Source organism: Chlorocebus sabaeus, chromosome 24 (genome assembly GCF_047675955.1).
Source record: "Chlorocebus sabaeus isolate Y175 chromosome 24, mChlSab1.0.hap1, whole genome shotgun sequence".
Classification (NCBI taxonomy): Eukaryota; Metazoa; Chordata; class Mammalia; order Primates; family Cercopithecidae; genus Chlorocebus; species Chlorocebus sabaeus.
The window spans coordinates 31,009,405-31,028,522 of record NC_132927.1 but is presented as its reverse complement, the minus strand read 5'-3'; the positions used below and the strand labels follow the sequence as shown (position 1 = coordinate 31,028,522).

The following is a 19,118-nucleotide window of genomic DNA, read 5'->3' as shown; positions in this document are numbered from 1 at the left end:
CCTTCTCCCGCATATGCCAATGCGGACAGCAACCAAGCTGCCCTCAGAAGATAATGCCACCTTGTGGCCAAAATGGAAACTGTCTGAACTAAACTGGCCCGCCCACTCATGCCTCTCAGAGGATCATGCATGTAGGCCCATACATTAAAGGGGATAACACTATATTCTGCATGGGAGATACTTTCTTGCCCCCTCTTTACAATCCTTTTTATATTAATATATCGAACCATCTCCTATTCACCTCTCAGGACTCAGCTCAAACGTATCTCCTCCTCAGGGAGGTCTTCCCTGACTCCCCAGGCAATAAGCAACTAGGTTCACAATGCTCCCGGTATGCCTCTCCTGGTACTTTTTATATCTATGCTTCAGCACCTATGATTTTATATTAGTCATTTACCCTACACTGAGAATATCTATCATGTACTAGGCACTGGACTGGAGTAAGTTACTTTTGTATTTCCTTTGTATAACACTGGTTAAGGAAAATAGCAGGCAGTCAGAAAATGTTTGTTAAATGAATACATGAATGAAAAAACTACAAACAAGATCTTATCCATATCATCAGGAAAACCTCTTCTGCTGTTTTTCTTTTTATTCCATTTGTAACCTTAAAAAGTAATGCAGGGGCCAGGTGCGGTGGCTCACGCCTGTAATCCCAGCACTTTGAGAGGCCGAGGCGGGCGGATTACGAGGTCAGGAGATCAAGACCATCCTGGCTAACACGGTGAAACCCCATCTCTACCAAAAATACAAAAGTTAGCCGGGCGTGGTGGCGGGCGCCTGTAGTCCCAGCTACTCGGGAGGATGAGGCAGGAGAATGGCGTGAACCCGGTAGGCAGAACTTGCAGCTTACAGGGAGCCGAGATCGTGCCACTGCACTCCAGCCTGGGCAACAGAGTGAGATTATGTCTCAAAAAAAAAAAAAAAAAAAAGTAACGCAGGGTAGAGGATGGCATACTTGTACTACGGAAACCAAAACCATAAAAATCATGGAACCAACATACCTACCCTCTAATGACAGCGAATTTACACAAATATGGGGTGAGATTGACAGCCCCTCATCCCATTCTAAATGTGTTACACCCTATACACTGTGATTAAAATTTTTTTTTAAGTTAGAATTGTGTCTAGAATAAGAATAAGTACATTCTGAGAGGTAGTCTTCCATCTCCACAATTTTTTTTTGTCTCAAACATCACGATTTTGGATACTCTTTTCTCTTGTATTTAACTATAAGTATAGGAATTTATTGCCATTTACTTACCACAAACATACACAAATCGTGTATATTTTGTGGGTTACGTTTTTGTGGATTAACTTATAAATCTCTATGAAAAATATATTTCAAGTCCAAGTGACAAAAGCCATAAACAAATAATGCCACAAAACCTGTTTTTCTTTTGGAAACTTCAGGTAAAGTCAGTGGGTTGCATTTTTGCCACTTGTAGGTATCAAATGACCTGCTAGTCCCAGAATTGAGACTGGCCAGAAGTCTTAATGTTCAACTGGGGCAGTAGCTGAAGAGACTTATCTAAGGTTATAAGGATTCTGAAAACAAGACTGTACGAGAGAGCTGATCATGACTATATCTGTTAAAAGAAAAACACACCCACAAATAAATCCATAGGGATCAATTCAATTATTTTCTCAGAATCTCCAATGACCATGAGCCTGAGGCAAAGGATGAACCAGTGAATCACTAGATTCTCAGTAAATTTAAGAGAATGAAAGCACCAAATTACATCCCGTGGATCTCAAATGAATCATGTTTAATGTGCAGGATATCTCACTATTTATTTTTTTCTTTATTATACTGAGATCGAGTCCCAGATATGAATTTGGTTCCCATTCACCAAGTTTTAAAATCTCTGAACACTAGATGAAATGTGAGGGTTTTTAAATTGATGATTACAAAATAAAGTGATACAAGATGACTTCGGTACAGGAAATCTCAGCCATCCAATGAATGAGTCATTCTGCACAGCCTAGTTTTCTGAATTGGTAAGAGCCTTGCACATGAAAACAGCTCGGAGGTTAATTATTCTGGGTGTAAATATTTCCAAAGTATATTGAACATTTCCTTCTCTTCTTAAAGAGTATGTCTAAAAATGTATTCTTTCCATAGTTCACTGTTAACAACAGTAAATAGCAATTACTGGTTTATGTTATTATAGAGTGGTGCCTGCAAGGTCAATGGAGGGTTCCTACTCTAATATTCCCAAGCCTTCAAAGTTTCTGCTCCAATTCTTGCCTGAAGTTACAGTTTTTCTGTCTCTTTCCTAGTTGTCAGGCTGTCAGCGGTCACATTTTACTACTGATTACAGCAGCCCCTCACCCCATTCTAAAAGTGTTACCCCCAATACACTATGGATTATTTGTCAAATTTTTTAAATGTTAGGATTGTGTCTAGAATAAAAGTAAGTACTGAGAGAGGGCCTGAAATATTCTCTTGGACTTTCATACTATCTACTCTGGTTGCGAGCGGACTTTTTGCCCCCTTCCTGGTTCTTGGCTAGTTTCCGGATACGCAGAGAGCCACACTACAGACTCAGGTATGCTATGATGACTCCTGATGCTCTTTATGATCCCCACACTCCAAATGTAAACCAAATCATCACATGACCTAAGAAATTTCTGTCCTGGCCACACAACAAAACAAGTGCAAAGATTTCCTTGCAGGCGAAATGTCCAGGTTGAAGGATTAATCCAGAAACTGGAGAAGAGTTCCTATCTTACATAACGGTTCTATATTTTGTATATCTACATCATTTAGCAGCATGAACAGGTGGGTATCTTATACAAATAAGTATGGCCAAACATTTCTTAAGGGAAAAAATTACCAAATGACTTAAAAAAACTCACAGTTCAGTGTTTTAAACTATGAGATTTTTTCAATTAGGCCATCTCATTTTAACATTTAACTGTTTTACTTACTAACCTGGTGGCTGCTATATTGGGAAAAGTCATCTCCATTACTCAAAGAGAAAAAGTGCTGCTCCAACATTTCAATAACCTAAAGATGAGTTTGAACAGTCCCTACCAGCACTGAAATCAAGCATTCAACCTAAATGGCTCTACGTAAATCCTCTGCAATCTATAAAATGCAAAAGTTTATATAACCCGGTTTGTCAAACCTGAGAAAGTAAAACGGAGCAGGTAAACCAGGCTTCCCGCTGAAATTAAGAACACAAGCAAAGAGGGTGGATCATCAATTACCCTAGTTATGCTTCCACACCCCAGTGAAGGAGGCTGGCCCTGCAGCTATTTATAAACGTGGAGCTCAACCAAAGGGGGCCCTGTCATCGCCACACCAGTGAGTCTGGGTGTGAGCTGGGAGGCTCGGGCTCAATGGAATCTCCCTCAGTAGGGCCCTCCATACTTGGCCATGCAGGATCTTTCAGGTGCAGTCCTGTCTGGTGAGGAAAAGAACTGTGAAGATTTCCAGCGGTCACTTCCACCCTATGATTCTATATATGGAAGCATCCCATTCTAGTGTTTTCACCATCGTGCACACCATACTAGGGAGGAGGAATGAGTAGGCCGGCTCGCTTCTTGCTGCTCTGAAGGCACACTCACTTTAGTGTCTCCCAGGCCCCACTGCCCTGGACTGGACCCTGTCATCAAATGGCAGCCCAGACCTCTGCTGAGCTTTGCAGGCTCGCAGCTTCAAGATGGAACAGCTGGAAGAGGACCCTGTATTCTTTTCTCTGCATAAACACTGGGGGCTCTGTTCACCTTCCTGCAGCCGCATGAACTAAAGAATTTCCCCTATCCAAAATCACAACCATCAGACTTTTCCCCCATCCCCCAGCCTCCTCCTACCCTCCAGGATATAATTTCAGTCTGTCACCACCCACGCTAGCAAATAGGAAACTGCTGGACCTTTCGACTATATTCACTTTCCATACTAGTTGAGGTGTCTGTAAATACTAGCAGGGTAATATGAAATGATTCTGTTCTATTCAGTAAAGTTTCCTGACGAGAAGCATTAGGGAACCCACTGCATGCCTATCCTTTCTCCAAGACCCTTTCTACAAGATCTGTATCAATATGGATAATGTCACGAGCGGTAAGCTTAACCCCATAATACACATACTGCAAATGTCATTTTACTAGTCTGTAGCGTCACCTGCATATTATTCTGAAGACGAAGCTCTAAAACCAGAATATCCGTGGGGAAAACCGAATAATAAAATTGGATTTTCATGTACTCCCCACACAGCCTTATCCAAGCTTGTCTTCTGAAGGGCAGTCCCGGGCATCTATCATGTGTTGCTGAAATCCAGCGAGCCACGTTGCCCAAAAGAAGAAGGAGGAAGGAAAAAACACACACACCCAGAAAATCCAGACTCTACGTGACCTGACTTACTTATTTCCCAGGAAACTGCATGAGAGAAAAATCAATCATTCATGCTACCGTAGCTACCACACGGAAGGGGCTGATGGAGTTCACAGTGGGCAAAACCCCAAAGCGGCCGGCGGAGGTAAGTGGGCGGGGAGGGGGGAGGGTAAAGGAGGGAGCGGATTGCGAGGGCCTCCGGGGCCGCGCGGTCCGGGTCCTGGCGGAGCGGCTGGCGGGGGCGGGCCCCGGCCTGGCCCGAGGTAGGGAAGCGGGGGGCGGGCGGGACGGTGGCGGCCGCGCACTTACCAGGGCTGTTGGCCTCGCGTTCGAGGACGTGCAGCTCGGCGCAGTCGGCCAGCGAGTGCTCCAGGCAGAGCTGGAGGAAGCGGGCCTGGGTCTGGCTCACGCGCTTGAGCAGCGACAGCAGCGCAACAGTCTGCTCGCACTCGTTCCAGCCCTTAAACCAGCCCGCCAGCACCCCGACCTGGTCGCGAAACATCATGGTTAGGGGGCCGCCCTCGGTCTACAGAGCCCCCTGGGCGCCCCAGACCGCCCCGCCCGCCCCAAAGTTTGGCGGAGCCGCAGCCCCGCGGCCGGAGACGCGTTCCCGTTCCAAGGTGGCTCTGGTGCCCGGACGCTGCAGGTACTGCCTGGGCTCCTGCCTCTCTCGTCTGGTTTCAGTTACGTTCCGGTGGTTCTGGCTGATTTCCCCAGAGACGATGACAGACAGTAGCACGGAAATGTTTCTTTAAAAAAAATAACGACTTTTTAAAAATCCCCCACAAGGCACACAACTGAATGAAGAATGCTTTCTCCCCCCTTCTTGCAGCTTCGGGATGGTGATTTCCGGCGTCCTGGGGTCTCCTCCCCACTGGGCGGCAGCTCGGACCCTTCACACCCGCATTCCCGAGCGGCGATCACCACTGGAAGGAGAAAAAGAGCTGCAGTGAGACCTCGGCCAGCGGAGGAGCGCGCCCTGGGGGACGAGGGCATCAGAGGGGGCCGGGGGTGGGGGCGTCCCGCAGAAGGTTGGGTTCCCCGAAATCTGGCCGCCCCCTCCGCACCCGATGCGGGAGATGGGCTATTCCCGGCTGGGGAATAGCGAAAAGCCTGCTTCCCAGGTGCGGGAGGAGACCCCGCGGCTTCCTGTTGCTGCCGCTGCCAACGGCTGGTGCTCCCCTCACGCCCCGCCCGGGGTGGCCTCGGGCGCCGTGCCTGCGAACGCCAGCACCAGCAACAGATCTTCCCCGCGCAGAAAACTTGCAATGCGGCTGCGAAGGGGCGCGGGGGTGGGGGTGGGAGCTAATGCAAAGCAGAGGCGGAGGCAGCGGCAGCCCGAGTTCCTTCCTCCTCCTTTTACTCCTCCTCCTCCTCCCAGAGAAGCAGCCGAGTGGCTGCAGCTCCATCTACAGCAACAACCAGCATCTCCACCGCCAGGCGCCCCTCTGGATTTAGGCCGTGAGCAGCCGCGGCAGCAGCTCGAGACAAAAATAAACTCTCCCCACCCAAAGCTCCGCGCCCAGCGGGCGGCGGCGCAACCCAGAGCCCCGGCTCCCCCGCACCGCGCCGCGCCAGCCCACCGGGGAGGTCTCCCAGGGCCTGCTCCGGCCGGAGTGGTCAGTGCGCGCGCGCGTGTGCGTGTGTGTGTGTGTGTGTGTGTGTGTGTGCGCGCGTGTGTGGCAGGCATCCTGCCGCCGCCGCCTACGGGCGGGTCTGTCCGGCCCGGCTCCTCGCCCGCGCGTCGCAGGCCGAGGGTGGCACAGCCCCGGGCACACGCCGCGCGCAGGGACGGCCGGGGTCCGCAGCGCTACCCCCTTCGGCAGGCGGGGCGGCCTCGCAGGGAATGCGAATCGACGCCGCAGGCACACGCCCCCCAAAGACAGCAAAGAAGAAAGTTCGGCTGCGGGGTTCCCCCAGTCCCATCTCGGTTCTGGTGGCCGCCGCCGGCGGGGAGGAGAGCACAGCGGCTCAGCCTTCAAGGGGCGACTCGCTTCCAACAACACGCCGCTTCCGACTCCCAGAACTTCTCGGGCAGAGGGGGGAGCCCCCGGGGAGGGGACCCCAGTGACCGGCGGGTCCCCCGCCGAGGGCCGTAGGGAGGGAGCGCTCACCTCGGCGCGGCTCATCCCGGCGGCACGGGGGCCCTTGCGCGGGTCCGGGACCGCGGCGGCTCTCAGCTGGGTTGGGGGCGCCCGGAGCGCGGGCCGCGGGCCATGCCGTCGGGGCGGGCGGCGCGGGGAGAGTGCGGCGCTTCGAGTCGGGGCCGCCGCAGCCGCTGCTGCTGCTGCCTCCAGTGTCGGCTCGCGGAGGACTGAGCCGCCCGAGCCGGAGCTCCCCACATGCTACTGATTAACATACACCATTACATCATGGGCTTGGCAGGGAGCGCCCGAGCGGGGGGAGAGGAACCCGGGCGGCGGCGACGGCACGCGGGGGGAGCCGGGGGGAAGAACCCCGGACCCGGCGCAGGGAGGGGGGACGGATTCCTAAGTGGGGACCAGAAAAAGGGGAGGGGAGAGGAGTGGGAGGAGCTGGTGGCGCAGAGGGGTCGGGTAGAAGGAACCTCGGAGAGGAGCGAAGTTCGGGGAAGAGGACGGGTCCGGGTGAATTTCTTCCCGCGGCTGCCTGCGTATTCTGGAGGGGCTGGGACACTCAAGCCACTGGAGCCCCGACAGAAAGGGACCCGAGGGGGCGGGGGCGGTGCTGCCACCCGCTGCTCGTCCTTGGGAATGTGGTTCGTCAGCTCGGGTGATCCTCGGCCCTTCTGGGGCCCGCGGGTGGTGAGACCCGAGGTCACTGCAGCAGACGCTGGGATGGGTTCCGGGGGTCGTGGAGGCGAAGGGTTCAAGAGGCTGAGGGGCAATGCACAGGGTTGGACGTGCCCAGGCGCTGGGCTCCGTGCCGCCCTAGTCCAAGGGCCTGGCCCGGGTCGGGTGCCAGATGCCCTTTCCTCTGGCGCAGGCTCCTAGAGGCCGGCCCGGTGCCTGGCTGAGTCCCACTCTTCCCCGGGGAGGCGGCCCAACTCCTGAGACCTGTCGGGGGAGCTGTGCCTGGCGCGCTGGCTGCGGCTTCGGGCCTGGAGCGTAGGCGAGCGCCGCCCTGGGCGACAAAGAGGCGGGGCGAGGCCACCTGTCGGCGCTCAGGCGTCGCCAGGCCTCACAACCTTCACCTGGATCTGGAGAGTACGCAGGGCAGCGGCCACACGGGGGCTTCAGGTCCTTGCCGCGAGAGAGGCGAGGAGGGCGCGGAGCCGAGGCTGAGTGGTGCAGGGTGGGCTGCGAAAGTGCCTGATAGTCTAGCAAGTAAAGGTTTGGTTAAAAATACCCTAAACCCTAAAAACCTCTGTACCTCCTGATATGGGTTGAATAATCGCAAGGAGGACTTGATAACTAAATCTGGTCTATCTCCGTGATTTCAGAGGAAGCACTGCTCCCTCCAGCAACTTGAGGCTTTGTTTATACAGGAGTAATTCTGAGAAGGCAATGAAACGTGTGCTTCAGACCAGCCTTTCCTACTCCTGCTAATCCACTGTTTTGAAGAGAAAGTATCTGAGATATTATTCCACTAATTAACGCTTTTGTTTTCCAACTCCAGCATATGTCCCTGGAATTTCAATGTTTTCTTCCCTTCCTCCTCAAATTTAGTTTCTGCGGCGTATAGGTCGTTTCAGACACGTGACAGCACCTAACCATCTGTTAGGGTTTTTGAAAGGTCTTGTCGAGCTGCAAAAATGTGGATTTTTTAAAAAGTTCATTATTAACCATACAGGTAAAGTATCCGCATAATTTAATGAATATTTTGCCCTATTTAGAAAACAAGAAACCTGGAGTCAGTGTTTTATTTTTGTTTTATTTTGTTACTGTAGAGGCAGGAAGGCTTGATAGATTTTGTCCAAGAGATTACTATCAATTAGCTAATTCTTAGTAATAACATATCAGGAAATAGGGAGGATTAGAGTATGGTCAACTTCAGTATATATCTTGCTATAAATTGTAGGAAAAGCAGATGTTTTTACAGGGCTTTTGGAAGCTCCCAAGAGTGAATTTCTTTTAAAAGAAAGTGAAAGAAACAGAAATTTCATTAACATGTGTTTTCACCTGCAACTTACTAAAGGTATAGTAAAACTAAAAACAAAACAAAAGAAAAAAAAGAAAAACCCCAAAACACTTAGGTTGGTGAATGAAAATACTGCCATCTACTGGAAGAGTGTGGTTCTTACAACATTGTAAGAAAAGACATTGATTTATCTGATTTTTGAATTCTTACTGTTCAGGACACTCTGTAAGACAAATAAAGTTGAGCATGACCTGAATTGTCAGTACTCTTGTATTTGTTTGTTAACAATTCCTTTCCTCTGGGCAAAGGAAAGGCAGTATAAATGAAACCCAGGGATATGGCCTTGCTATTCCCCAGAGTGAAGTCATCACTCTAAAGGAAAAAAAAATACCATTCATTAAATATAAGTTATTGTATTAAGTGTGGATTTTTCCTGTGTCAATCTGGACCCAGTATTATTGATAAATAAGTGCCTAACATTTAGTAAATATTCACGTCACTTGAAAAATGAATGAAAATATCCTTTCATTAAAAGATATTATGTCTATGTTCACTATATTTGTATTTATTCATTTGAAAAATACTTATTGTGCCACCTTGTGCCAGGCACTGGGTTAGGCAATAAGTGCCCTGAGTATTCTGAGTACCAAGTACAGGCACTGAGTACACAATGGGGTACTAACCAAGAGATACTCTGTATGAATAAAACACAGATCAGATTATCAAATGAATTAACATTCCCAACATTATTTTGCTTTTCTCCTCCTTGGAATCTGGGAAGGGAAGAAATTGTTTTCTGAGTGAATAAAACTTTTGATCAAATAATTCAAATGTTCAGATGTTCCAAAGATTACTAATTCTAGATAAATCATTGACATATTTATAAATCACTGCTTAAGAGGATGTCTGGGTATTATTTGCATCAATAAGAAACCCCAAAGACTTCATGTTTATTTTAAATTTATATTTCTTCTAGAATAATCTAAAACAAAAGAAATGCATTAGATATAAAAACATTAGAGCTGTAAGCTTTAATTATTTGCTTTATAAATGAGCAAAAGTATTAAAATCTCTACATAAAGGGAAATGACAATGGATAATTGCCATTCATTTAATCATTTGATAAATATATAGAACACTTGTTCTGTGCCAAGTCCTCAAGATAAAATGTTAAGACATTTGGTATTTTTTATCTAACACAAAAGCCCATATAACAAACATATATATGCTTATATTATATATCAAGAAAATACATAAATAAAATTTCATATATTCATTACACATTTTTAAATGCATATATGTGCCATAGGAAAATGTGTGAAGAGATTTACACCAAAATGGTAACTAATGGTGAACTTCTCTGCATGGTAGGATTTCTGAGGATCGTTGTCTTGTTTCTCTATATTTTCTAACTTTTCTACTATGAGTAGGAAAACTAACACCAAAACACTACATGAGTTCAGGCCTACTGTCTAAAACTTAATTTTAAAAGAAACTAAAACTCTACTATAAAATTTAGGTCTATAACTCCCAAGAATTGTTTGAGCCTGTATCACTTCCTACTTAGGTCTTCTCCTTGACTCATTACTGCATCTCCCTTCCTCAGTTCTGATCTCTCCACTCTTTAGCTCAGACATTTTCTGTGGTTTCTAAATAGACACTGAATACATTCCAGGCTCTTTGGGCTGGCGTACAAAGACTCCAGGATTCAGATACTATCTGCCCTTCTGCACGTCTCTTCTACATTTCATTCACTGATTCATTCACAGAAAGTATTTGTTGAGTATAAATCACTGTGCTGGATAATTAGAAGAGACAAAGGTAGAAGAAGAACCATGCTCTCTTGAACCTCCAGTGGGTAGCATAAAGTATGTTTTTGGCATGTGCATGCACACACACCCACACTTCACAAAAACGTACAATGTGAAGTGGGTCTGAGGGGAGGCAACATACAGTGTTGAGAGAGACAAGAAGAGGCAGCGATTCTGCTAGAAAATTAAGGAAGATGCTGTGGATCTGTTGCCTTTTGAGCTGATGTTCATTGGATAAATAGTTTCAACACAGATAGGCAAAATTTTAAACATTTATGACACCCTATGGGGACCAGGATATCTAGATATTATTTGTATCAAGAAAGCATCCTGAGGACTGCACGTTTGTGTATTTTAAGTGCATATTTCTTCTAGCAGTTATAAGTAAAATAAGGGAAGGAAATGCAGGTCCTCCCAGATTTTGCTGTACGCTAGTGGAAAGTGATCCTCCAGTAACCCCATCTACTAAATAAGCTATTATGTGTCCTTTTTCACATTACCGGAGAATGCAATTTTTAGGACTCTACCCCACTGAAGTAAAAGCACCATTGCCATAAGATAAAGTATACTAAAATATAAATACAAAAATGTTAATTTTAGCAATTTGTAATGGCAAAATGCTAGAATATCTATCTGCAGGGTAATGAGCAAATAAAGTATTAAACTGCCATATTGTGAACTTTATGCACTTTTTAAAAATATATATATATTTTTAGAGACCGGGTTCACTGTGTTGCTCAGGCTGGTCTCAAAACTCCTGGGCACAAGCGATCCTCCCAAAGTGCTGAGATTATAAGCGTGAGCCACCTCACCCAGCCTTATGCACTTATTTTTAAAAATAAGTTATACTTCACCTGTAACCCCAGCACTTTGGGAGGCCAAGGTGGGTGGATCATGAGGTCAGGAGTTTGAGACCAGCCTGGCCAATATGGTGAAACCCCATCTCTACTAAAAATACAAAAATTAGCCAGGCGTGGTGGCGAGCACCTGTAATCCCAGCTACTCAGGAGGCTGAGGCAGGAGAATCGCTTGAACCCGGGAGGCAGAGGTTGCAGCGAGCAGAGATTGCAAGATTGTGCCACTGCACTCCAGCCTAGGCGACAGAGCAAGACTCCGTGTCAAAAAAAAGAAAAAAAATGTTATACTTGAGTAAAATACATCAAAATATAATAGACTGATATTATACAGAAATAGATAAATTAACGTGGTAATGTGATAAAAAACAAATACAACAAAATGCTAATTGTAGTATATTGGTGGTGAGGCTATAGGTGTTCACCGTTTAATTCTTCCAAATTTTCTGTATGTTTGAAAATGTTTATAATAAATTATTAGAGATAAAAAGGAATGATTCAAGTTCCCACATATTGGCCTAGAAAGATAAGTTTTAAAAGTGTCTTTAGTATAATTCTATTTTTGTGGTTTAAGAAGGCTGGCTCTAGAGCAAAAGTCCTGAGTCTTCAAGCCTGGTGCCCTGTGATTTACCAGCCCTGTGACCTTTCTCACGCCACTCCCACTCTGGTTTAGTGTTACTGGAAACTACTTAACTCGCTGTTATTATGTGGAGTAAATAAATAATACACTTGATTTCTTAAAACAGTACCAGACATATAGCAAGCATTCAATAAATACTATTATTAGCTATGATTGAGAGGAAAAAAGGGGGCATGTCGGGTGGGAAGGAGCAAACCTGTCTCTCTCTCTATATACACACACACACACACACACATATGTGTGTGTATATATGTTAAACTGTATATATTATATATACACACACACATATATACACATACACACATATGTGTGTGTATATATGTTAAACTTTGTATATATGTTATATATACACACACACACATACACACACATATATATGTGTGTGTATATATGTTAAACTTTGTATATATGTTATATATATACACACACACATATATTTGTATGGAATGGGAGGAGGACACACACACACAAACACACACACAACATTATGGTTTTTTGTTTGTTTTTAAGTGTAATGCAACCCCATAAGGAAACAATCAGAGAAATCCAGAAAGAAAGACATTCTCCAAGATAACTGGCCTGGAAAAAAATGGCAGGACTGCTCCAGATTAAAAGAGACATAGGACACACCACGGTCGTAAGCAATGTATGACCCTTCATTGCATTGAGGTTTGAAAAAATAGCTATAAAAGACATTTGGGAGACTATTGAGGGAATATTGAACATAAGCTGGAAATTAGCTGATATTAGGGAATTATTATTAGTTTTGTTAGGTGTGACCATGGTATTGTGGTTATGAAGCAGAGTACCTTTTCATTTCATTTTTAAAAAGATGTTCATGCTGAAGTGTCTGGGTAAGTGGTCAAGATGTTTGCAACTTAGAAATAATTCAGCAAAAAACACATACATAAACGCATAGATAAATGTGGCAAATGTTGCATCAGGTGGTGAATATAATAGGTCTACATTGAACTATTATTATTTTTTTGTTTTGGTTTGGTTAATTTTGAGACTCACTTTGTCACCCAGGCTGGGGTGCAATGGTGCGATCTTGGCTCACTGCAACTTCCACCTCCTGGGTTCAAGCGATTCTCCTGCCTCAGCCTCCCAAGTAGCTGGGATTACAGGTGCCTGTCACCACGTCTGGCTAATTTTTGTATTTTTAGTAGAGACAGGAGTTCACCATGTTGGCCAGGCTGGTCTCGAACTCCTGACTTCCAATGATCCTCCCCCCTCAGCCTCCCAAAGTGCTGGGATTACAGGCATGAGCCACCACATCTGGCCTGAACTATTATTTTTAATTTTCTGTATGTTTGAGATTTTTCTTAATAGAAAGTTAAAAAACAGAGTTAAGTAGAAAGTTTTAAAACACAGACGTAGAGGGTTGTGAACAACATTTGCAAACACAGGAGATGTGCAAATTCTTAATAAATACTGTCACTGTCAATGCTTTGGCATTAAGAACAAAGACATGAGTTGTAGCAACATCAGAATTTAATGCAGTGTTCCTCAAAGGGGTTCACAAACCTTGAGCATCACAATCACCTGGGCTCTTATGAAAAATGTAGGTCCCTGCTGGGCACGGTGGCTCACACCTGCAATCCCCACACTTTGGGAGGCGGAGGAGGGAGGATTGCTTGAGCTCAGGAGTTCCAGACCAGCCTGGGCAACAGTGAGCTCTCGTCTTTATTAAAATTCAAAAAAAAAATTTAGCTGGGCATGGTGGTGCATGACTGTAGTCCCAGCCACTTTGGGGGATGAGGCAGAAGAATGGCTTGAGCGTGGGAAGTCAAGGCTGCAGTGAGCTCTGAGCATGCCACTGCACTCCAGCCTGGGTGACAGAGTGAGACTCTGACTCAAAACAAACAAATGAAAAAAAGCAGATGCCTGAGTTCCTCTGCAGTTACAGTGAATGGGTTTTTCTAAAGGTTCCAGGTGAGTCTCAATTACAGTGTTTACCAAACCTCCTTGTTACAAGATGCACCTCGAGCATTCACTAAACATACAGATTCCCAGGCCCCTGGCTTGGTAATTTTGATTCACTTGGGCTGGGGCTGAGCATCTGCATATGCAGCAAATGCTCTAGGCAACTGTATGATTCAGCAAGTTTAGAAAACACTGTTTAAAAACTGAATGCAGGCCTAGTGTGGCGGTTCATGCCTGTAATCCCAACCCCTTGGGAGGCCAAAGTGGGTGGATCACTTGAGGCCAGGAGTCCAAGACCAGCCTGGCCAACATAGCAAAACCTTGTCTCTATTGAAAATGCAAAAATTAGCCGGGCATGGTGGCACACGCCTGTAATCCCAGCTACTTGGGAGGCTTAGGTGGGAGAATCTTGTGAACCCGTGGGGCAGAGGTGGCAGTGAGCCGAGATTGCGCCATCGCACTCCAGCCTGAGCGACAGAGCCAGATTCTGTCTCGAAAAATAAAATAATTAAATAAATAAATGAAGTTAATAAATGAAAACTGAATGCAGTTTTCTAAACACACTTGATAAGAATCACCTGGGCTGCTCATGGAAGTCACCCATATTTGCGGACCTCACAAAATCTTTCTAAACAGAATCTTCTGGGAGTGGGCCTGGAAGTCTGTATTTTTATCAAGAGACTCTGGTGATTCTTGACATCAGACAACTTGGGAAACATCAGAGCATAGTTATGCAAAGCCATCTGAAAGAATGGCCCAAAGAGGCAATAGGGGCAGCTACAAGCAGATGGAATGAAAAGGGGATGCCCATGCAGTGTCCACACAAGCCCTCTCTAGATGAAAGACAGCATCCCAGCCATCTCGCTGCCACTCGGGCCCGTCTTTTTTTTTGTTGTTTTTTTGAGATGGAGTCTCGCTTTGTCGCCCAGGGATTACAGGCGCCAGCCACCACATTGGGCCCATCTTTAAGGCATTCTAGTCCCCATATTCCAATCCCAAAAGCCTGATTAGAAGATGTCGTCCCATATGGAGTAGCTACAGGAAGAAAATGTGCTGGCAGGAGTGTGCAGGATTTGGGTGCCCTCAGTAGTAGAGTTCTCACTGTAAATTAATTCTCTTTTATGTCAGATGCATGCAACAGTCTCACAATCTTGCTGAATGTACGTCAGCTCCTGAAAGACGGCCTAATTGGCCTGCTCCTTTTATTTTTTTCCCTGCACAAAGGAGGGCCCTGGCGAATTTGCTAAGGTAAATGTGTCCCTTTGGAGATTTCTGGGAAAACACCCAGACATCCCTTTCTTTCCAAGCAATTTCACACTCTACTATCCTCTGGACTTCTACAGCATATTTAGACGAAGAGAAGTGTCTGTTGGCGAAGTCAGGTTTTTGGAGCAGTAGAGTGGGTTTTTAGCTGGACATGCTAGAAACATGCCTTGCCTCCCTAGCCGGCTACAGGGCCCCCAGTCCCCACCCTGGCCTGCATTCAGTTCCTCAGGCGCATTCAGCTCCTTCCCTTCTCCAGGTCTTTCCGCTGATGTGCCTGGAGAATCGTGTCTCTCCTACTCCTCACCCAGAGCCTCAAAAAGCGACTCCCTCAGGTTTTAGCTCAAATGCCACCTGCTTAAAGAAGACTTTTTAGACCACACTATCTAAAGTAGTGGCCCCTTCCTTATGGGAGCACTTACCACAAACAGAAATGATGTTGCTTATTCATTCGCTTATCTCTTTATTATTTCTCTTCCCTTACCAGATTTTACGCCCTTATTACAAGCACCTTATTTATTCCTAGGATCCTCAATATGTTCATAGGATCTGCCACGTAGAAGTGCACGGTATATACTTGTGAATGGAATGAATGAGTCTCAGGGCTGGAAAATATCTTAGAAGAGCCCGGGTCTACCCCATCCTATAATGAAATGTCCTTGAGCGGTTTTGAGACCCACTTCATGGACTGGTACCCAGCTCATGAGGGTGTTTTTACCTAAACTGCAGCAAAACAAGACTAGTAAGAACAATACTTTTTCATTGTTCTAACTTCATTCAACTTAAAGGACTTTATGCTAAGATTATGCTCTTCCTGTTTTGGGGAGGTATTAAAGTATCTTCTATTACATTGCAGTGATAATAAGTGGTATTTAACTGTTTAACGTCCTTACTTGGAAAACTAAAAATAAAACCTTGGTGACTTTAACTGGTCTTCTGGTCTCTCTCTGACTTGTGACATTCAGAGTACTGGAAGCCACTGGTCTCACATCCATCCATCTGTGTGACTATTTAGATGATGTTGAAGCCACTGGTCTCATATCCTCTGTATGACTATTTCGATGATGCTGAAGTGGCCATTGCCTCCCCGGTTGCCTTTGATTATTAAAGCATGCTTTTTTTTTTTTTTTTTTTTTTTTTTTTTTTTGAGAAGACAGAGTCTCACTATCACTCAGGTTGGAATGCAGTAGTGCAATCACAGCTCACTGTTTCTCATCCTCCCAGGCTCAATACTATCTTCCCACCTCAGCCAGAGCAGCTGGAACCACAGACACATACACCACCATGTCTGCCTAAATTTTTTTTTTTTTTTTTTTTTTTGGAGAGAAGGGTTTTGCCATGTTGTCCAGCTGGTCTCAAACCGCTGAGCTCAAGCGATCTGCCCACCTCGGCCTCCCAAAGTTCTGGGATTACAGGCATGAGTCACTGTGCCCAGCCTATGCTTTCTTTAAATTTTTGTTCTCCCTGTGACTTCCATCTGTGGTGCATGGAGGTGCACTGCTCAGCTCTCCTCCCAGAGAGTCTGCCACTGTGTGGTAGCCAGCTCCAGCTGCTGCCCTTTGGGTTAACCATAGTTTTCATGTCAAGGCCATGCCTCCCTGGGGCTGCCTCTAGCCAGTGACGGAGCACAGCATGGGTACTAGGGCTTGGCCATCCCTGACCAACGTGAAATTCCTCCAAGGGCATCAAAGGAAGGACTCTCCATCCACTTAGCAGAGACTTTCTCAGTATGGTGCTGTAGTGCTACCCAATCATTCTCCCCCTCTCCTTTCACATGTACTATACCTGCGTCCTTGTCTGACGGCTCTTCCCACCTGTTTTTGCTCTCTCTTGTTCAACATTCACAGGTATTTCCCCCAATAAATGGCTTGCATGTCTATCTCTTTTTGGCATCTGCTAGTTCAAGGACCTTCATGAACTAACTTATCCCTTGGCTTACAGGGACTCTAGGAACTAGACAAGGTATTTCAAATGTGATCTGATCAGCTGTGCAACTATGGACAGTTAATCTATTTCACCATCTGTAAGATGGGGATATTACTACTCACCTGTAGGGTTGCTGGGATACTTGAAGGGAATAACATGTGAAGTGCCTAACGGTGCCTGGTGCTCTTTAAATGGTAAAGGCCTGTCCCCCGCTGGCTGCCATTATGAGAAAACCACACTGTTTAAAGGCTGAGCTACAAAAGTGCATTTTAAATGTTCAAATAAAAAGTGACCAAAAGTGTAGATTTTATTTTTAATTGCCTATTTTAAAGGACCTAGAGGATTCTTAGGGTTATCAGGGTGTGATATCAGACAGTCTAATGTAAGATGAATTTTAGCACAAAGTCTACCTTCCAAGGAGCAGATGACTAGGCAGTAATCTGGGAGGAATGGGATTCAGGGGAGCTAGAATCATGGCCAGCAGGCAGGGAGACCATTTCCTTCCTAGAAGGAGACCAGCACAGGTGATTCTCTGGACTCAATTCAGGACAGGTGCAGAACCACTGACAAATGAGAGTTTGCAAGTGAGCACATGTTATTCGGATCTGGATGTGGAGAAGGAATTGACTAGTAAAAGGTTGGACTTGGGTGACGGAACAGAAGTGCCCAGAGTTGAGGAAAGAAGAAGACCAATTGGAAGCAGGCCCAGGTGGCATCTGCATCAGCTAGACCTCTTTCTCTATATTTGCCACTAAGATCTAGTGTGTTTCCTGAAAAGTGGGCCCAGCTGTGGGAACATAGTGTCTATATTTAAAATATTAAATAATTGTAATGCCTGCTCTCTTAAGCTTGTTAAGAAGTTTGAAAGTAACTGGCACATTACTTGGAACATAGTAGGTACTTAATAAGCATTAATTTTCCTTCTTGTTTGATACAAATTTAAGTGTGTTGATTTGGCTAATGTGCAGTGTGGCTCTGCCTCACACAGAGAGATGCTTTATTCAGTCTTCCAAGACATGGTCTCTCAAAGCCATGTCATAAGGCCTATGAGAAGATTGCCAGGGCTTGAATCAGGATTCAAGGGGATGAAGAGAGAGAGGGGAGGAAGGAACTGCAGAACTGGTGACAGATGGCATGTGGGAAGGCTAAATCAGGAGTCAGGTCTGCTAAGATAGCAACAGTGAAAGGCAAGCTGGGAAGGCCTAGGACTGTGGCTTAGGGGGACTAAACTTGAGTTCAGATCTCATTATAAGGAGATCAGAAATATCTTGGTGTTGGCAGGGGCACACATTTGAACAGCAAGCCAGTATTCTGTTAGCCCAGGGCAGAACAGTAATTGCCTGCACCAATTTTCTGATTCTCTATCACCTTTTTACACTAGTGGGGTCATGGCCTAATAATCCAAACCCAAACCACAGCTGCTGGCCAGCACAGGAAAAGCCAGGCCAGAGTGAGCCTCAGGTGAAGCTTTGGGACCCTTGGGGAATCTGTTTTCATTTTTCACTAAAGTTCTTACTATTCTGAGGATAGTTTTCAAATTGTCTTCAGTTTCTCAATTTAGAGAATTTTTTCCAGAAAAACAGACTCCTTAAACCCAGTTTTAAGTAAATAGAATGCCACTACCCAAAGGTCATGAGCAATTTTGGTTTGTTTTTTTGAGACAGAGTTTTGCTCTTTTTGCCCAGGCTGGAGTGCAATGGCATGATCTCAGTTCACTGCAATCTCTGCCTCCTGGATTCAAGCAATTCTCCTGCCTCAGCCTCCTGTGTAGCTGGGATTACAGGTGCGCACCACCAGGCCCATCTAATTTTATATTTTTAGTAGAGATGGGGTTTCACTGTGTTGGTTAGTCTGGTCTTGAGCTCCTGACCTCAGGTAATCCATCTGCCTCGGCCTCCCAAAGTGCTGGGATTACAAGTATGAGCCACCCTGCCCAGCCCTGAGCAATTGTGATTCTTATTCTTTAGGAGTCACATTGGAATGTGAATCAGACAAGCATGCTGAATCCATGAAGAAAAATACATGTTTCATTGTGTTCAAATACACATAACATGAAACTTACCCTTTTCACCATTCTTAAGTATACATTCCAGTGGCATTAAGTACATTCACAATGTTGTACAATCATCACCGCAATTCACTTCCAGAACTTTTTCATCATCCCAAACTGCAACTCTGTATCCGTTAAGCAGTACCTCCTCATTCTCCCTCCTCCCAGCCCCTGACAACCACCATTCTACTTTCCATCTCTATTAATTTGAATACTCTAGGTACCTCATGTAAGTGAAATATAATATTTG

General features: G+C 45.6%; 1 protein-coding gene across 3 annotated transcripts in view; it reads right to left on the bottom strand.

Annotated features, from left to right (window-relative positions):
- SAMD4A (sterile alpha motif domain containing 4A) overlaps positions 1 to 6,728 on the bottom strand; it is a 227,596-nt gene extending 220,868 nt beyond the window's left edge. Inside the window, exons 1-2 of one of the 3 annotated variants that reach the window (XM_007986735.3) lie at positions 6,454 to 6,728; positions 4,649 to 5,265 (exon numbers count right to left, since the gene is read on the bottom strand). In XM_007986735.3, the coding sequence (XP_007984926.1) occupies positions 4,649 to 4,844 (196 nt within the window). In that variant the 5' untranslated portion in view covers positions 4,845 to 5,265; positions 6,454 to 6,728. Of the gene's footprint in view, positions 1 to 4,648; positions 5,266 to 5,406; positions 6,412 to 6,453 lie in introns of those variants that run through there. The other 2 variants (XM_007986741.3, XM_037983999.2) reach the window with 2 other exon arrangements.
- Positions 6,729 to 19,118: the final 12,390 nt, after the last annotated feature.